The sequence below is a fragment of the Corvus brachyrhynchos genome, unplaced genomic scaffold (assembly GCF_000691975.1).
Source record: "Corvus brachyrhynchos isolate BGI_N302 unplaced genomic scaffold, ASM69197v1 scaffold499, whole genome shotgun sequence".
In the NCBI taxonomy this organism is placed as follows: domain Eukaryota; kingdom Metazoa; phylum Chordata; class Aves; order Passeriformes; family Corvidae; genus Corvus; species Corvus brachyrhynchos.
This window is the reverse complement of record NW_008239771.1, coordinates 587,513-602,881: the sequence shown is the minus strand read 5'-3', so window position 1 is coordinate 602,881 and position 15,369 is coordinate 587,513. Positions and strand designations below refer to the sequence as shown.

Below are 15,369 nucleotides of genomic sequence, written 5' to 3'. Positions count from 1 at the left end.
CGCGGAGGGGGGGGCCGGAGCCGCCTCCCGGCCGCTCGTCCTCCTGTTGGATGACAACTTCTATTACCAGAGCATGCGGTACGAGGTGTACCAGCTGGCCCGCAAATGTAATTATTCCTTGTTCTTCGGCATGGGGCTGTTTGTAGGGAATTCGGTGCACTTCAGCTGCTTTCTTTCAAGTGCTCTCTTGGAGCGTTGGTTATTCTGAATTGCTGGATATGTGTAATATAGTAGCAATCTGTGTAACTTTATTATTGTCTTATTATAAATTGGTAGATCATGTAAAATCCTTCCTAGAGCAGCCTTAAAGCACCTTCCAGTACATAAGGAGGCTCCAAGAGAGCTGGAGGGGGACTTTGGACAAGGGCATGGAGTGCCAGAACAAAGGGAATGGCTTCCCAGTGCCAGAGGGCAGGGCTGGATGGGATATTGGGAAGGAATTGCTCCCTGGGAGGGTGGGCAGGCCCTGGCACAGGGTGCCCAGAGCAGCTGTGGCTGCCCCTGGATCCCTGGCAGTGTCCAAGGCCAGGCTGGACGGGGCTTGGAGCAAGCTGGGACAGTGGAAGGTGTCCCTGCCCCTGGCAGGGGGAGGAATGAGATGGTCTTTAATGTCCCTTCCAACCCAAACCATTCCATGGTTCCGTGTGTTGATCTCAGACATTGCTTGTGCAGCCTTGAAGGTAAAAGTATGTTCCCTGTTTGTTTGGAAACAAATCCTAGATTTGTTTTCATGTCATGCTCAGAACCAGTGCAGAAGCTCCTCATTCATGTAGAGCTCTTCTCCTGCATGTTGCTCTCAGAAATTGTTACTTGAACTGTTTAAAGATAAAATTCTGTGGTTCTGTTCTTTTTAGATTCCTTGGGCTTCTGCCAGTTATTTTTAGAGTGTCCACTGGAATGCTGCTTGCAGAGGAATCGCCTCAGAAGTGATCCTGTGCCTGAGCAGACAATACATTTAATGGCAAGGAAAATAGAAATGCCAGATCTCAGGAAAAACACTTGGGAGCAGCACAGCCTCATTTTGAGTAGTTCTGATTGCATCTCAGAGGACAAGTATGTTACTGGATTGATCCTAGAGTTTTCCCTAAGAGCTATTTTCAGTGGTAGAAGCTTCTTATTGTATCTACGGAGTGTGTAAAAAATATTCCCAGTGGTGATTTTTGGGAACCAGGCAGTTACACAGAATTCAGGCTCAGTGGGAGCTCACAGCCACCATCCCTTGTAGAATTAACCTCAAAACTCACTGCATTCTCCTTGAAAATCTCTGTAAATTGTCTGAAACACTAAGACTGGAAATAATGTGAGTTGCAACTGTTTTTCATCTCAGATTGTTTCACTGATTGCCTCAAAAATTTAACTGAAAACTTGCTTTTTTTTTCCTGTAGCATCGTTATTACAAAATAGAAGAAAAAAATCAGTGTCTGATTGCTGTGGTTTAGTCTGTTGTTTGTTTTCTTAGTGAGCAGATCATGAATTTGCTGACCACTGCTTTGGAAAATCCAGAGAGGCCAAACGAGGAGGACGTGGAGCAAAAGGTAGCACTGCTGGGCTTCAGGGCACAGCCTTGGGTGCTGACTGAGGTGCTGCTGATGTGTTGTTTTCAAAAAGCACTTCAAAAGTCAAGTAAATTTAAAGAGTTTGCTTGTTTTCTTCCTTCCTGGTGGCCCTGGCCAGGAGGCAGCTCGAGCCATCTGTGCAGCCAGTGCTGTCCATCAGGCTGACCAGGCATGCAGGAGGGTCATCTCTCAGGCAATGAGGGATGCCAAAGGTACCTCTTCTACCTATCCTACCTATCCTACCTACCCTAGGTGCTAACTGGCAATGGAAAACAGTCCCTGGAATTCCCCTGGGGTAGATTGTTCAGAAATTCTGTCCCAGCAGGTGTGCCTGAGGCAATGGCCTTCACAACTCTAGTCAGTGTTATTTGTGGAAGTTTGTAGATTTTAAAACCAGTATATTTATTAATTGTATTAAATACAGCTTAAATAAACCCACTTAGTACAGAGCAGCATTTTAAGAGGATCTTAATACTGTTTTGGGACACATGTCAGGAAGGACAGGGGCTTTGCAGTCTGCACTGGTTTGCTCATTAGATTTATATGAGGAGCAACTCAGTGTCCTTAACTGAAAAGCTCAGCTCTGTGCCTGTGTTCAGACTTCTCTCTGTGACCAGGGACAGGAGGGAATGGCTGCAGCTGTGCCAGGGAGGGTTAGGTTGGATATCAGGGAAAGGCTCTTCCCCCAGAGGGTGCTGGGCACTGCCCAGGCTCCCCAGGGAATGGTCCCAGCCCCGAGGCTGCCAGAGCTCCAGGAGCGTTGGGACAGCGCTGCCAGGGGGGGCCAGGGGGGGGCCAGCTCATGCCCTGCATCCCCTGCCCTGAAGTGTCCCCATCTTACACAGGATGGAGACAACAAGCGCTGGAGGATTTGGGAAAAAAACAGCCTGGGAAAAGGGCAGAGAGATGGAGGCCAGGAGATGTCAAAGCAGCTGTGAGATCTGTGAGGACCCAAGGGAACATCTGGAACTGTGTCAAGGGGGTTTAGACCGGGTATTTGGAAAAGGTTCTTCCCCCAGAGGGTGCTGGGTACTGCCCAGGCTCCCCAGGGAAGGGGCACGGCCCCGAGGCTGCCAGAGCTCCAGGAGCGTTTGGGCAGCGCTGCCAGGGGTGCCCAGGGTGGGGTTGTTGGGGTGTCTGGGCAGGGCCAGGGGTGGGACTGGATGATCCTGTGGGTCCCTTCCAACTCAGGATATTCTGTGGTTCTGTGATTTTGTCTGTAAGCATGGAGTTAAAAGTTCAGCTTTAATTTTCTTTTAGGTAAAAACATTCTCCCAAGTGAGATGAAGAGCCTGGCAGAAGAACTCAACAGACTGAAAGCAGAATTTTTGGAAGACCTGAGGCAAGGAAAGACTTTGAAAACCCAATATTCTGATCCTGCTACACGTGTAATTTCTTCATTCCAACATGAGGCAACCAATGTAGTAAATAAATATATTTGTAAATAATGATGTAGAGAATGTTGGGTGTTCAGGAATCCAAAGTGTTTCCAATGCAGTGCTCTGAGTGCTGCTGCTGAGAGATCTGAGGTACAGCTCCCTTCCCTGGAGCCTCTGTGCCTCCTCTCCCTCCTCTGATACGGAAGAGAAACAGTCTAACCAAGCTGTTCTTGGCTGTGGAGATCAGGCCAAGAGCAAACCATCCTGAGACAGAAATTTCATGGAATCAGAAAGAGTCAACCCGGGAGGAGCACTTGGATAATCACCAGCTCCACCCATGGAAGCACATGCAATTAAGAATTGACATGAGACCTAATTAGAAAGTGTTATTTTATTCATATCTTACAAAAGCAAAGCTTCACAACATGAACTACACGAGATAGAGTTATTTCAGAATTAACCGTGTCATCTCAAAAACATTCACTAACATTAAAATTTATTTTACAACTCTAACAGGTTTCATTTTTGCATAAAATCTGCTCTTTACACTGAAATACATATTATTAACAAAGTAGGTACTTAGAAGCACATACACAAAGATTGCTCACTGTTTTTTTAGCAGGAGAGATTTCCTGCAGCAGAACATCCATTTGATGTAGATTTTCAAAGAAGCTTAAAATTAGTAGAAAACTTGCCAGTGAAGACTTCTAAATTACATTCCCTTCGTCAAAAAGAAACAAAAAGCAAACCTCCAAAACATTCTAGAACAAAACAAACAGTAACAGATTATTTGGCTGGAAAACACTGCTGGAAAGTGTTTCCCAGCACTGGGTTTTATATTAAAATGCCAATCAACATTTTATGTCTAAATCCTCTTCATCTAAACACGTGTCTGTGAAAAAACAACTATTGACTGCTTCACGGTTGAAGCATTAACTGAGATAATGAAGATGTTCAAATACTTGCATGTCCATTGGAATATTCAGTCTCAAAACAGTAAATGTGTATGAAGAGTGCTATAAATAGTGCATGTTAAAAATGTCCACAAAGCTATAAGGTAAGCTATGACAATAAAAACAAAGCCCCCACAAAGTTCATGTTTTGCAACTACAGAACTTAACAGAACCGAGCTATGGAAAAATTCCATCTTCTTCCCAAACTTCCATTAATAACAGTTAAAATGCTAATCACCCACCACCTTATAAGATAAGGATTTGGGGTTTTTAAAAAAAACCAAACAAGTGTAGTGTAGCACATGGAGGACTCAATATGAAAAGTTCCTCTGCCTAAGGACTCAAGCCCCGAATCCTGGACAAATCTCCCTCACTGACTGGGTAAGGCCTGCTTGTGCAAGGGATCATACTCTGAAACAATCTGCCAGTACAAACTCTCTTTAAGTTATAGTCAATAATGTGTACAAATTACGAAAAATAGGAAAATACACCTTCCAAAGCTCCTCAGTTGACAAAAGATGATAATGAGGTCAGGGCATCGTTTGGAACAACTGAACAACGCAGTGTGATCATGGAACATGAACAGTCCTAGTCCTGGCAAGGACACAGGGATCCACCCCAGGGATCTGGGTGCAGAGCCGAGGGATGGACACCAAAGCTGCTGCTGCTGCCCAAGAACCCCCTGCAATGAGGAGTTTGCCCAAGGAAACAGGGAAAAGAGTTTTTTCATTCCTCAATCATCCATAGATGTCCCAACTAAGCTTTCCCTTAATTGCTCAAGAGCAGAACCAATGGCAGCAGCAGCAGGAAAATCCTCCCAAACAACAATGTGCAAGGCTTGGGGATAGATTTTTCCATACTGAGATCTGTTACTAATAACATACATTCCCCACAGTGGGATCCCCTCCTAAACAAGGGCCCTGTTTCCTTAAGATCTTCCAGGCTTCCTCTTGCTCCCAACTGCTCCATTAGTGACCTATCCTTAGTTTTGTTCAAGGCCATCGTGGTTCAGGAGTCATTTCTCTAAATCACCAGATCATGAGACAAAGAAAAGCCTCTAACAATGTTAACACTGCCAGCAGAAGCCCCAGTGGTCAGAAATCACATCTGTGTACATGGAAGTTACTCTCCCTACGATACCAGGAGGGAGAAAGCCACAAGCCAAGGAGAACCTGGCTGCTGTCATCACTCAGCACTGTTAGGTGCTCCCTGGAGCACCACCATTCCACAAATTTCCTTGGAAAACTTGCAAGAGCATAGGAATAGGAGATTGCATCATCTATCAAACAGGCAAGGAAAACCACTTCTACAAATTACTAATTGTAAAGGTCTCCAAGAGAAATGTCTCTTATTCTAATATTATTTACTAAAATACTATAGTATTTTAGCCAAATTTAAATTGTAGAATTGTTCAATGTGTGATCCAAAGAGAGCCACCATTTCTGCCCTCACTGACTAGAAAAAAAATTTGATTCCAAAACTTGCCCAGGAGCAGTAACTTCCAACTGGATTCCAGTTCAATCAGCTTTTACGTCTTAAAATAAAGTTTGTTTATGCACACAGACTTGCAGTTTTACTTATAAATCTAAAAGATATAAAGCAACAATGAAATATTTTGGAATTAGTGTCATGATGAAAAATGTCAATTACATTCTGTCTTACAAATTTGGCAAAATGAATTCTGAACCAGGTCTGAAAACAAAACAGTTTTTAGGAGTGACAGTGTTATTGTTCATCTTCTCTACACTGGAACCACTTCAGAGGCAGATTTCTGACCTCGTTATTACAAGACTGCACAGCCAAGAATCCAGTTCCTCAAGCACAGAAATTCAACAGTAGGTCAGTCAGGTGGAGAGAAACATGTCTGGTATCCAAATTTCTATTTAATTAGAGTCAAAATTACTTCTGCAGCTAAAATTCTTAGGTGGTTTTCCTGCATCGATCTCACCCTGATCACTGCAAGTTTTTCCATTGGCTTCAGGAAGGTTCAGTCCCCATAACAATATAAATTTGAATAAGCCACACATTTGCCATTCAGATTCCAATCTCTGATTTGTGGAACATTAAAATCTTCTTGCTTTTAACAAAACATGGTTTGCTGATAGAAAAAGGGGAATATATAAGGGAAGCTTTAATTCGTCTCAAGTAAGACAAACCAAGGTAAAAGTGCATGTCTAAATATGGGAAACGTAACAGTTCTTCCTTTATTTTTAATGTCTCAAATTCTTATTTAGCACATTAAGTTCTTATGAAATTTGCTCATGTTTTATTCAGGTTTATATTAAAGTGCCTGTCCTTTAGCTCGGGGGCTTCTAACGATGTACAGTGTGAAACAAAACAACTTCAGTTACCATTTGCCACCTACAATTCCTAAAAACAACTTCATGTAGTCAGCCAGTTTTCCTTTGCATCCTACATGGAGCCCAGAAAAAGCCAGAGGTCCTTCCCCTTATTTCCAGCACACCCAAAGGACATCAAACACAGGAGAGGGGACAAACCAGGCCTCCAAGTCAGCTGAAGTTTACAATGAACTGGATTATACAACTCTCAAACATACAGGCAACCTCTCAGTTGTAGCCTGGCCCAACATAAAACTGAACAAAGGAGTTTAAAGTTGTAAACTTCTTGTTTGTTTCTATCAGAACTTCTATCAGCAGGACAGAAGTCTAATTGTGCAAATTTTAAATAGCTGTACAACTCAGTTTAAGGCAGTTAGAAATCTCACAGAATATATATTAGTTCTACAGGCTCTTCATTATGTCTCTAAAAATTGCCTCCTCTGAAGAAGAATGACATGTAAAATTTTGGTAGAGTGTAGGTAAAATAAGGTATCTTACTTTTACGTTTCTCTAATTCATGAATGACAGGCATTTAGCTCTTTTTTTCCTATCAGAGTGTTATTCACAATAACCTGTTATCTCCTAGTTCTGTGCTAATAGTTAAATTAGTGTTTTAAGTCCTAGCATGAAGAGTTTAGACTGTACTAAACAAAAACTTGTAATTAACGTTCCTCAGATTAAAGCAACTTTTACATCAAATTGAATTTGTATGTGAAAGTTGCTTCTGTTTGTTCGAGTAGCCAAGTTTTTAAGGATTTCTCCAAAGTCATAGAAGGTTGGGGTTGGAAGGAACATTAAAGGAGGGACACCTTCCACTATCCCGGATTGCTCCAAGCCCTCTCCAACCTGGCCTTGGAAACTTCCAGGGATCCAGGGGTAGCCACAGCTTCTCTGGGCACCCTGTGCCAGGGTCTCCCCACCCTCCTAGGGAACAATTCCTTCCCAATACCCCATCTAACCCTGCCCTCTGTCACTTTGAAGCCATTCCTCCTTGCCCTGTCACTACATGATGTGTCAGTGCATTGACCTTTCGTATTTTATGGATAATATGTCTTGTCTCGCCTAGTAAACAATCCGGGAATTACATCCTATGGTTCAGGACACACACTCTGCTTCTCCATTTGCAGAATGTTTATTGGGATTAAGTGCAAGCAACTTAAATTTAGCAACCACAGCGTGTAAATGCATTCCAACCCTTACAGCACTCTTGGCTTTTTTGAAAGGCTACATATAAAACAACAACCGACTCTGATACAAAATTTCCCTGGCAAGTTTTACTAGAACACGGAAATCAATTTGCCTCCTTTGTCGAATTGCTAAATGTGAAGATTCCTTATGGGAATGTGCAAGCTTTCCATCAGCAAGTATGAAAAATAGACTGTAATATGTTAAAAAACTAAACGAAAGCATGTTCTCAGTCAATGTTGATTATGTTGGCCTCTTGCGAAGTGGCAAGCGAAGTCATACTTGTTTTTACACTTACACCCACAAATGTTACACTGGAAAGGATTTTCAAATCCATGGCATCCCATGTGGATGGTGTAAAGGATATTGTCCGCAAAGTACATGTCACAGTGTGGGCAGTGGTGCAGGAGCTGAGGGTCCTGAACTGGCAGGGTTGGAGCTGGAGTGCTTGGCTGACTGGTGCTGATACTGGGTGTACTGGTGTGGGCACTGCGGTCACTGCTGGGCCCTGCCACGGGACTATAGTTCCTTTGATTGTGTGTTGGCCGGGAATCGGGGCTGGTTGGAGAGGAATTTTGAGGAATATTTGCTGACACAGCTGAAACTACTGCAGGTGCAGCAGGCTGCTGTATCATGAAAGGCTTTTCATCTTGACAGGAAACAACGTCAGGAGAGGCTGGATTTTGGTTTTCAGGCGGCAAGCTGGACAACTGTCCTGCCAACGTGGAGAGCTGGTTTAAAGGATTATCCACCATGAGGTCTTGTGGATCTCTTGGCAAGCCACTGCTCTGAGTCGTTTTTGTCATGCTCTCGTACGCCTCAGTCTGGATATTGGGGATTTCGTGAGTGAAATCATTAAGGTAGTCTGGTTTCTGCACCACCATGGAAGGTGGACTCAAATTAATTAATGCCCTTCTGCTGTACCCCAAATTGCTGGTTTTCTTCTGCAGAACCCCCCACATCTTCTTGCTGCTTAGGGAAGACCTCGTCCCCTTGATGGGCACCATCTTGTGCTTGCGCCGGCGGTGGTGGGACAGGTTGCTGCGGTCGCTGCAGCGGAAGGAGCACAGCTCACACTTGTAGGGCTTCTCCCCGGTGTGGGACCGCATGTGAGCCTCCAGGTGACGCTCGTAGGCCGAAGCAAAGGGACACAGGTGGCACCTGTGTGGCTTCTCTCCTGGAAAATCAGAATAGATTATCCCATAGCACCTCGGAGCGCCTGGAAAAGGCCTTGTGTGGGACACAGAGTGGCTCACTGTGAGCTGCTCGTCAAACTTCAGTCACTGCCAGCTCGAGCTCAGCTGAGTATCCTGGGAGAGTGGAGAACACTGGGACAGGTCTGCCTCACCCAAGGGATCATCAGCACAGGGAAAAACCTGAGTGGAATTAGCATAACTTCCCTAGGAATGTCAAGGACTGAATCCAGCGATGTTTGTGGTGCCTTTACCTGGATCCAACCTCTCCCTCACCCGTGGAGTGCACGGGGGAACACAGGAATGTCTGTACCACCAAAATGTTACTGTTCTTCGTAACTGTGTCTAAACTGCGAGGGAGGGTATCCTTCTGGGGCCTTCCAAATATCCCTACTTTTAAACATCCTAGAACTACCGCCTAAATAACCTATGCACACAGGTAGCCACTCAAGAACTGAGCTTTGAGAAAGGGTCCCGTGGCTAAAGAGTTATAACAATAGCAAGGTACTCTCTGGAGAGCTGTGTGCTTTCCCAGATGGGAGATGGGATGATGATCAGGGTGATCATCACCTCCTTTTGCACAGAACTTTGCTCTTCTATTAAATGGAATTTATAGGTATTCAAATTAACATTCTAAAAAATACTCAGAAAACTTTCAAACATAATTACAGGCCAACACATTTGTAACACAGCACTTCAGGACTTCTGATTTCCCTTGATCTAGGAGTTATAGATCCAAGTCTGCAATATCAGAAGTGCCTGAAGGATTTGATGTGTGCTCAGGTGCTGAAATGAAAGACCATCTTACTCGTCCTCTCTAGAACACCACCTCAATTTCTAAATCCCTGTCATGTAACTGATGAGCATCCCACAGTTTGGAATCACAACCTGGGATACCAAATAGATTTTTTTTTCTCTATATCACTGGCTCTCCAAGAGGAAAGAAATCCATTTCAGGTGCTACCTCTAAGTTCATTCTTTGCACCAAATGAAACCATGATTTGTCCATGAGCATCTCTCTATATTCATATATATATACACACAAAGGTGTGTAAAGATCAGGAGATTTGGTACAATGGTAGGAGAAGATTGATAAACTCCCTGCATTCCCACAGAATTTGCCAATCTGAATGGTCTTATTTCATTCTGAACTGGTTACACAGAGATAAAAGTTTTGCATCACACACAGCACAACACAGCTGGTGAACTACTCATTATCTACTATCAGACTCAGCACGAAGCCAATCCCAGAGTAGGTTGCACTTAAAAATAATAGTAACAGTTGCATGATCATGCCTGGGTCACAATTACTTTGGCCAATGTCCAGGATGCTGCACCTGTTTATGTACACTGCTCTGAGGCTATGAGTCAGCTGCCACTTCCCTGTTTTAATGCTGACTCATCTGAGCCTTCACAGCATAAGTAATCCATCTCCTGGCCCTCTGCCAGGCTTCCAAGCGAAACAACACTCAGGCCTTGGATCTCCTTGCCCCTGAGTGAAAAAATAAAACAAACCAAACCAGAAAAACTAAAATAACTCTTTTTTTTTGTTCTGGAAGACACAAGAGAAGAATTTACCAGCACTTCAGAATGTGAACCTCAGAACTCTCTGATTTCTGGTTGGTTGCCATTTCCTACCCCATTATGCCCTCTTAACACACACCAACACTGCAGGGCCAGGGCACGGAGCCCCACCTTCCCCAAAATCCACCCAGGCAGTTACTGTGTGGAAGGAATGGCTCTCAGCAAAGTGAGAATCTGACTAACTGTACCGGAGGAGAGCTACAATGACATCCCACATTCAACAATGTTTCCTTCAAGGTGAGTCCCAAAATGTCACCTAAGAGCACTGAGAAGAGACACTTGGAAGTTTCGGGACAGTCCATACCAGACTGGGAACTTGTAAAAACTTTCATTCTTTGCTGAAGACAAATTCTTTCTACTTAACAGTCCTAAAGTCTTCTGTATTGGTGTAATTTACTTGAGAGACTTCAGAAGCACCTTTCTTTTTTTTCCTCTCATTTGCCATGAAGTTGGAGCTTTTGGAACAGTTTAGGATATTCTAACCTTTACTGAGAGTTCTGATTTTCAGGTATATACACCCAACAGTGGCAAACGCTCCTTAACAAGCCACAGATGATAATTTTTCTGTTCACAATTGATATCAATCACTTATTTGATGATATGTCCTCACATTTGAATATTCTACCAATAACTTTATTCTTATTACTATGCTTTGTACTTCCACATCTAGAACGTTGTGCAGAACACGAATATTTTCATAGCTGAACATCAGAGGAAGAAAAGCCCCTATAAATGTCCATGTAGCCACATGTACATTTGTCACTTTTCTCATCAGCACAGAAAAACTAAAAGGTATTTTTAAGGCCCTTCAATTTACATGGAAGCTTTCATGCTAAACTTTACTCTCCTGTAGTTATTAATAATCATAAATGTCAGTAGGAATTTGCACGGCACACCTTTGCAAAATTCGACTACAAAACCCCACCAATACCCAGTTATTGTTAAGAACTCACACTGCTTGAATTTGCCAACTCCTGACATGCAAATCCCAACGTTGGTGAACACCCCAAGGTGTCCCAGCCAAGCAGAGCAGAACATTCCATACCTGTGTGAATCCTGATGTGCTCTATGAGCCGTGCTGTTCCTTTGCTGGCATAGTTGCAGTATCGACACTTTAACTTTCCATCAAAAGTCCTTTCAAACCCATCCACCAACATTCCTGAGTTTTCATCCAGTGAAACTTCAACAGAAGGATGATCCAGACCATTCTGATCCCCTTCTGTCCCAGCTGGGAACAATGCAACACAGATTTTAATGAAGAATCTGTGGGACACCATCTGTCATGCTGTGAGCAAATGCCAAATGTCTTTTGCTTCTCTCTGCCCTTGGTCTTTAAATATAGAGAACTACAAAAACATGCCCAGTTTAAAACAAGGTACATACACACCCTTTGTGACATGAAAATGACCATGAGAAATGCTTCCATACAGCTGCAACATTACCTGGAATGTGAACAGTGAAGTCACTCTCAAAAAAATCAAAGTTATGGTACTGGAATCAGCTCACCTCCCTGGAGAGTCTCTACTTCCTTGTCACCAGTAACTGATCCAGAAATCATATTGACATGGTGAGTCTGCTGGGTCAGATACTCCTGAAAATCTTTCACAAAATCCAACGGTTCTGCCTTCTTTTCCCCCATACTGACTCTTTCATTTACAACCTCTTGTGCCTAGAAGGAAAAATGTTTTCATAATACAAGTGTCATTGAATTTAAATAAATTCACTATAACAAGCTTGGGATTGGTGTTGATTTTAAGTGAAGGATTACTTTTATCACACAGTAAATGCACAAACTGACAACCATAAGAATATTGGGTTTTGAATTTTTAACCATAAAAGATCACCAAATACAATTTATGGGGACATTGCTTTCAGCAACAGGTAAATGACATAATAAAATAATAAATAAAATTTAAAACCAAAAAAATTACACATTAATAAAAATCAACTTGCCTTTAAAAAAAAAAAAAAAGGATCATACCTGAATTTTAGTTCCCTGCTAACTAGCAAACATGCTCCAAAATGTAACCCAACACGTCAGATAAACAGCACAGGGTGGCTCCTCCACTTTCCTTAGAAGGAATAAAAAGGAAATGTGAGTCCATTACTATTCCCAACCCCCATGAGTTATAAGAAAGAAACCTGAAAAATATTTGTGTTTGAAAGACAAGGCTCTAACACTGTGCTGCTCTGAATTTTATTAAAACAATCACACTTCCAGTAAAAGTTTTTCAAAGGCTGCATCCCCTGCTTCCGGCACGTCACCTGAAGGACATTTCTGTCTCACTGACTGTTTTTCCAATGAACATCTGGCTCCAAAAAAGTCCCAGATTTGGGTCAGTCAATTATGGGAACTACAATGCTGGGAAACAACTGAATGCTGGTGATTAGCAAAGCTGAAAAGAAGCCTTAGAGAAAGCACTGTTTCATACTTCTCCCAAAATTTTACTTTCCTATCCTGAGAAAAAGTCTTAATCCAGTCCATTATTTTGCACTGAACGATTAAAATATTCCCCAGCAATCAGTAGCCAGGCTTGTTTTTGGGTTTGTAAATAACAAATCTCTATTAAGTCTCAATTCACAGAATTTGGGAAGACAGAACTTCCCAACTTGGGATACAGTTGGAAGGACAACAACAAGTCTTTCACATTATTCCTGCAGATTATAATCAGAAATAATTAACAATGCTACCATTTCAATAAAAATATTCTTTATTTTTTAATAGCTACTTAGGTGGCCTACAGAAACTCAAGTTCTCAGTTCCTGTGTGTCCAAAGCTGCTTACAAGTGTTTTGTTCATTTTTGGCATCGAGATGAGGATGTTCTTTCACATCTTACCTGAGTGTGCACAACTCCCAGCATTTATTATCACCCTTAAGTTAGTCTGGAACACATCTGTATGTATCTATCTTACCTACCCTCTTTCAGGTGTCACCAGCCTCCTGCAAAGCTTATGTTAATTTGTGTTCCATTTGTTGGTGCCTCCTGCAATAAAACAAAGACATCAGGATATGAATTAAAGGTAAGGAAGAGAAAATCAGGACAATGTAACAGAGTTTCCTGACCAGGATGACTTTCCATGATTGATAATAAGAAATAACGATTTAAAGTTAAACCATTCTAAACAACATCAAAGGCTGCGTAATCAGAGGAGAATCTGTGTGTGCCTTTGGGTAAGGCACTAAAACTCTTTTCATAGAATCAGGGAATAGGTTGGGTTGGAGGGACCTCAAACACCATCTTGTTCCACCCCCTGCCATGGGCAGGGACACCTTCTGCTATCCCAGGTGGCTCCAAGCCCCGTCCAACCTGGCCTTGGCCCGGCCAGGGACCCAGGGGCAGCCCCAGCTGCTCTGGGCACTCTGTGCCAGGGCCCCACCACCCTCACAGGGAAGAATTTCTCCCTAATGTCCCATATAAACCCATTCTCTGTCAGTTTAAAGCCATTTCCCCTTGTCCTGTCACTCCAGGCCCTTGTAAATCCATCTTTCTTTTGGGTCCCTTCAGGCACTGGAAAGCCACAATTAGGTCACTCCAAAGCCTTCTCTACTCTAGACTGAACAATCCCAATTCTCTCAGCCTTACTTGATTGCACTGATTGCTTTTATAATTACATTTAATTTTGAAATAAAATGACATAAAATTTCATAAACTGCATAAAACTTCCTTCCTCTACCTCATTGATTTAACATGAAAACACTCATCCTTTTCTTTACGTCAGTGTAGGGCAGTCACCACAATTTAAGCACGACCCAAAAGCTCCCATTTGTATGCTCAAACACTTCTATGATTTTACAGGGTATTTTTTAGAGCTATGCAGCCAGCAGCTCTCCTTCTCAGGGGAGAATGATGCACATCTGATCCTTGCTGTGTCACTCCTGCAAACCAGAAAATGCAATTCTAATGATCGGAAACAGAGCAGCCCAGCTTGTGTTTCACACACCAGGGATGAGCTGATCACACAGGGTGTGTTACTCGAGCTCTGCTGACACAACCACACCTCCTCCAGCTTCACACAACGAGGAGCAGAGCACTGCTTACTCGTTTTCTACCCGGCCACAACTGCTGGGCTGAACAGTGGTCACAGCACTGCGGTGACCTAAGTTTGTTGTCAAAGAATGTGCCAGGATGAAATATTCTGCCTAAATAATGCTGCTGAAGAAAGTAGTTCATACAGAGTACACCCAGTAGTTTCACACACACAGCCAGAATTAATCCTGCAGTAATTAGAAGAGTATAAAGTAACTATGAGGACATGTATGCAGTGAGAGATTAAAATTGCTACAAGCGTATGTATGCATCCCACCTTCTTCTAAGGAATCCAGGGAAGAAAAAAAGGAGGCATCTCTCTGTTCCATCTTTTTCAGGGCACATAAATTAAAGCAAAAAGGATCCCAAACTCCACTCAAGCCCTGCCCGATCCTCCTGAAGGGGTTTTGACCGTGGGAAGGGGGAGTGAAGCACAGCGGCGGTGGCCACCCGTGCCCTGTCATCAACCCTGAACACCCCCCCCGGTCGACCCCGCGCCTCCTCCTCCCCACGCGAGGGTGGGAAGCGACACGGCCACGCGAAACCTCCCGTAAACCCGCGTGTCCCGTTCTGGGCTCCGCGGGACAAGAGAGACGGAGCTTCTGGAGAGGATCCAGCGAAGGGCAGCAAAGATGCTGAAGGGACCGGAGCATCTCCCTGACCAGGAAAGGCTGAGGGAGCTGGGGCTGCTCAGCCTCGAGAAGAGAGAGCTGAGAGGGTCCCTCAGCCCTGCGTGTCCCTGCCCGCACGGAGGGCTCCGAGCAGGGCCCGGGCTCGGCTCGGGGGGCCCAGCAGCGGCACCAGAGGAACGGGCAGGAGCTGATGCACAGCAAGTTCCACCTGAACATGAGGAAGAACTTCTTTACTGTGAGGGTGACAGCGCTGAAACGGACTGCCCAGAAAGGGTGTGGAGTCTCCCTCACTGGAGACATCCCAGAACCCGTGCCATGTGTTCTGGGATGGCCCTGCTTGAGCAGGGAGGTGGGACCGGATTGATTCCGTCCAACCTCACCCACTCTTTGATTCTGTGATTACAGTAATTCTGTAATTCTCTAAATTTCTGTGATGCGGTAATTTCTGTGACTCCTCTGACTTCTGTGTCCCCCGGCTTCAGATCAAGGGAGAAGCCTCGGGGCTGTGCCGCTGACCCG

At 43.8% G+C, this 15,369-nt stretch overlaps 2 protein-coding genes across 2 annotated transcripts; one reads left to right on the top strand and one right to left on the bottom strand.

Annotated features, from left to right (window-relative positions):
• Window positions 1-6: 6 nt before the first annotated feature.
• Window positions 7-3,545, top strand: PSTK (phosphoseryl-tRNA kinase). Its single transcript, XM_008640311.2, has 5 exons — window positions 7-107; window positions 855-1,053; window positions 1,460-1,535; window positions 1,675-1,768; window positions 2,817-3,545. The coding sequence occupies exons 1-5, from the start codon at window positions 74-76 to the stop codon at window positions 3,002-3,004; spliced, it is 591 nt and encodes a 196-aa protein (XP_008638533.1). The 5' UTR covers window positions 7-73; the 3' UTR covers window positions 3,005-3,545.
• Window positions 3,546-7,337: 3,792 nt separating this feature from the next.
• IKZF5 (IKAROS family zinc finger 5) lies at window positions 7,338-13,209 on the bottom strand. The gene is made up of 5 exons (XM_008640306.2): window positions 13,108-13,209; window positions 12,171-12,261; window positions 11,696-11,858; window positions 11,235-11,417; window positions 7,338-8,589 (listed from the first exon to the last, which is right to left on the bottom strand). The coding sequence occupies exons 3-5, from the start codon at window positions 11,826-11,828 to the stop codon at window positions 7,646-7,648; spliced, it is 1,260 nt and encodes a 419-aa protein (XP_008638528.1). The 5' UTR covers window positions 11,829-11,858; window positions 12,171-12,261; window positions 13,108-13,209; the 3' UTR covers window positions 7,338-7,645.
• Window positions 13,210-15,369: the final 2,160 nt, after the last annotated feature.

What these genes read in the sequence shown, in the direction of transcription:
- IKZF5 (XM_008640306.2), bottom strand. Translation starts at nt 11,828, where the DNA reads ATGGGGGAAAAGAAGGCAGAACCGTTGGATTTTGTGAAAGATTTTCAG. An exon ending in AGTAGAGACTCTCCAGGGAG is followed by an intron (nt 11,418 to 11,695) that starts GTGAGCTGATTC and finishes CATTGTTCCCAG; the next exon opens with CTGGGACAGAAGGGGATCAG. An exon ending in GCACATCAGGATTCACACAG is followed by an intron (nt 8,590 to 11,234) that starts GTATGGAATGTT and finishes CTGATTTTCCAG; the next exon opens with GAGAGAAGCCACACAGGTGC.
- PSTK (XM_008640311.2), top strand. Translation starts at nt 74, where the DNA reads ATGCGGTACGAGGTGTACCAGCTGGCCCGCAAAT. An exon ending in GTACCAGCTGGCCCGCAAAT is followed by an intron (nt 108 to 854) that starts GTAATTATTCCT and finishes TGTTCTTTTTAG; the next exon opens with ATTCCTTGGGCTTCTGCCAG. An exon ending in GGCAATGAGGGATGCCAAAG is followed by an intron (nt 1,769 to 2,816) that starts GTACCTCTTCTA and finishes ATTTTCTTTTAG; the next exon opens with GTAAAAACATTCTCCCAAGT.